The sequence below is a fragment of the Triticum dicoccoides genome, chromosome 5B (genome assembly GCF_002162155.2).
Source record: "Triticum dicoccoides isolate Atlit2015 ecotype Zavitan chromosome 5B, WEW_v2.0, whole genome shotgun sequence".
In the NCBI taxonomy this organism is placed as follows: domain Eukaryota; kingdom Viridiplantae; phylum Streptophyta; class Magnoliopsida; order Poales; family Poaceae; genus Triticum; species Triticum dicoccoides.
The window spans coordinates 425,270,909-425,272,796 of NC_041389.1; the positions used below are offsets into that span (position 1 = coordinate 425,270,909).

The 1,888-nt window shown below is 50.6% G+C and overlaps 1 protein-coding gene across 1 annotated transcript in view; it reads left to right on the top strand.

Moving 5' to 3' along the window:
* LOC119305647 (probable potassium transporter 17) overlaps positions 1-1,888 on the top strand; it is a 4,350-nt gene extending 2,462 nt beyond the window's left edge. The window contains exons 5-7 of the mRNA XM_037582114.1: positions 70-122; positions 203-599; positions 820-1,888. Coding sequence (XP_037438011.1) covers positions 70-122; positions 203-599; positions 820-1,673 — 1,304 coding nt within the window. The 3' untranslated portion in view covers positions 1,674-1,888. The remainder of the gene's footprint in view (positions 1-69; positions 123-202; positions 600-819) is intronic.

Consider the following 1,888-nt stretch of genomic DNA (forward strand, 5'->3'; position numbering starts at 1 on the left):
TGACTTTGTTTCAAAAAAAAAAATCCTGACAATGACCATGCAGCCTGATGTACGATCTCCTGCTGACAGGTGCGGAAGCTATGTTCGCCGATCTTGGCCACTTCAGCAAAAAGGCTATTCAGGTTATTGTCATCAAGAAGATTATTCTTGTAAATCATTGCACCCTTCCATGTATAGTTGTTTACACTTTGTTTGTTTTCAGATAGCATTTCTATCCAGCGTATATCCTTCTCTGATCCTCACTTATGCCGGGCAAACAGCATGCCTTATTAACCATCTCAAAGACACCGACCAAGAGAACATTGGCAAAGTCTTCGATGATGCATTCTACAAATTTATCCCTCGCCCTGTTTACTGGCCGATGTTCGTCATCGCAACACTCGCTGCCATTGTTGCAAGCCAATCCTTAATCTCGGCAACATTTTCTGTCATCAAGCAATCAGTTGTCCTGGACTACTTCCCACGTGTCAAAGTGGTGCACACATCGGATGAAAATGAAGGGGAGGTTTACTCACCGGAAACTAATTACATTCTGATGGTGCTGTGCGTTGGTGTTATACTAGGCTTTGGAGGTGGACAAGCGATAGGGAATGCTTTTGGTAAGTACTCAAATGAGAAATTTTACAAAACTGAATATCACTGAAAAAATAGCACACTATTGTTGCAATGTCTCGCTAAATAAATTAGTGTACAATGTCTCGCTAATACACGCTATAGCGTATTTAAGGGTGGCGTTACTTTGCTATAGCATGCTATTTTTTCATTGGTTAATATACAGCTATTTGGTGTTGTAACTGACAATTGACAATTTTACTGCAGGCCTTGTTGTGATCATGGTCATGCTCATAACCTCAATCATGCTGACTCTTGTGATGATCATCATATGGAGAACGCCGCCTGTTCTCGTCGCGACATACTTCGTCCCGTTCGTCATCATGGAAGGGTCCTATGTCAGTGCCGTCTTCACCAAGTTCACCGAAGGAGGCTGGCTACCCTTCGCCATCTCCATGATCCTCGCACTGATCATGTTCGTCTGGTACTACGGCAGACAAAAGAAAACAGAGTACGAAAGGGCGAACAAGATATCGGCGGAGCGCCTCGGCGAGCTCTTGGCAAAGCCGGAGGTCCAGAGGGTCCAGGGCCTGTGCTTCTTCTACAGCAACATACAGGACGGGCTGACCCCCATACTCGGCCACTACATCAGCAACATGAGCTCGCTGCATTCGGTCACCATCTTCGTGACTCTGAGGTACCTGCTGGTTCCCAAGGTTGATCCGCAGCAGAGGATCGCGGTCAGGAGGCTCGGGCCGAGAGGGGTGTACCAGTGCACTGTCCAGTACGGCTACGCCGACAACCTGAGCCTCAAGGGGGGCGAGGACCTCGCCGCGCACGTCGTGAGCTGCCTGAGGCAGCACGTCCAGGCCAGCGCCGACGGGCAGTCGTCCCCCGTCTCCGCCGAGGAGGAGGCGGCGGACCTGGAGGCGGCGCGGGCGGCCGGGGTGGTGCACGTCCGGGGCAAGATGAGGCTCTACGTGGGCGACGACGCCGGCTGGTTCGACAAGCTGATGCTCCGGTTCTACGAGTTCCTGCACAGCATCTGCAGGTCGGCGCTGCCGGCCCTCGGGGTGCCCCTGCAGCAGCGCGTCGAGATCGGCATGCTCTACAAGGTTTGATTGTTGCTCATGGAAGTAGGCCTCCAAGGCGTGAAACGCATGGGAGGGCACATGCATGTTGCGTACGTGACTGTGGTAGTCATTCTTAGCTTATAGTCGTCGTCTCCGCTGGGACTTTATCCTGTGTTCTAGGAGTAATAAATCTGCATGTTCGTTCGTTTCGTGGTATGGAAGACTGTTTCTTTTACTGGTACGAATCATTGTCTCTTTCCCTA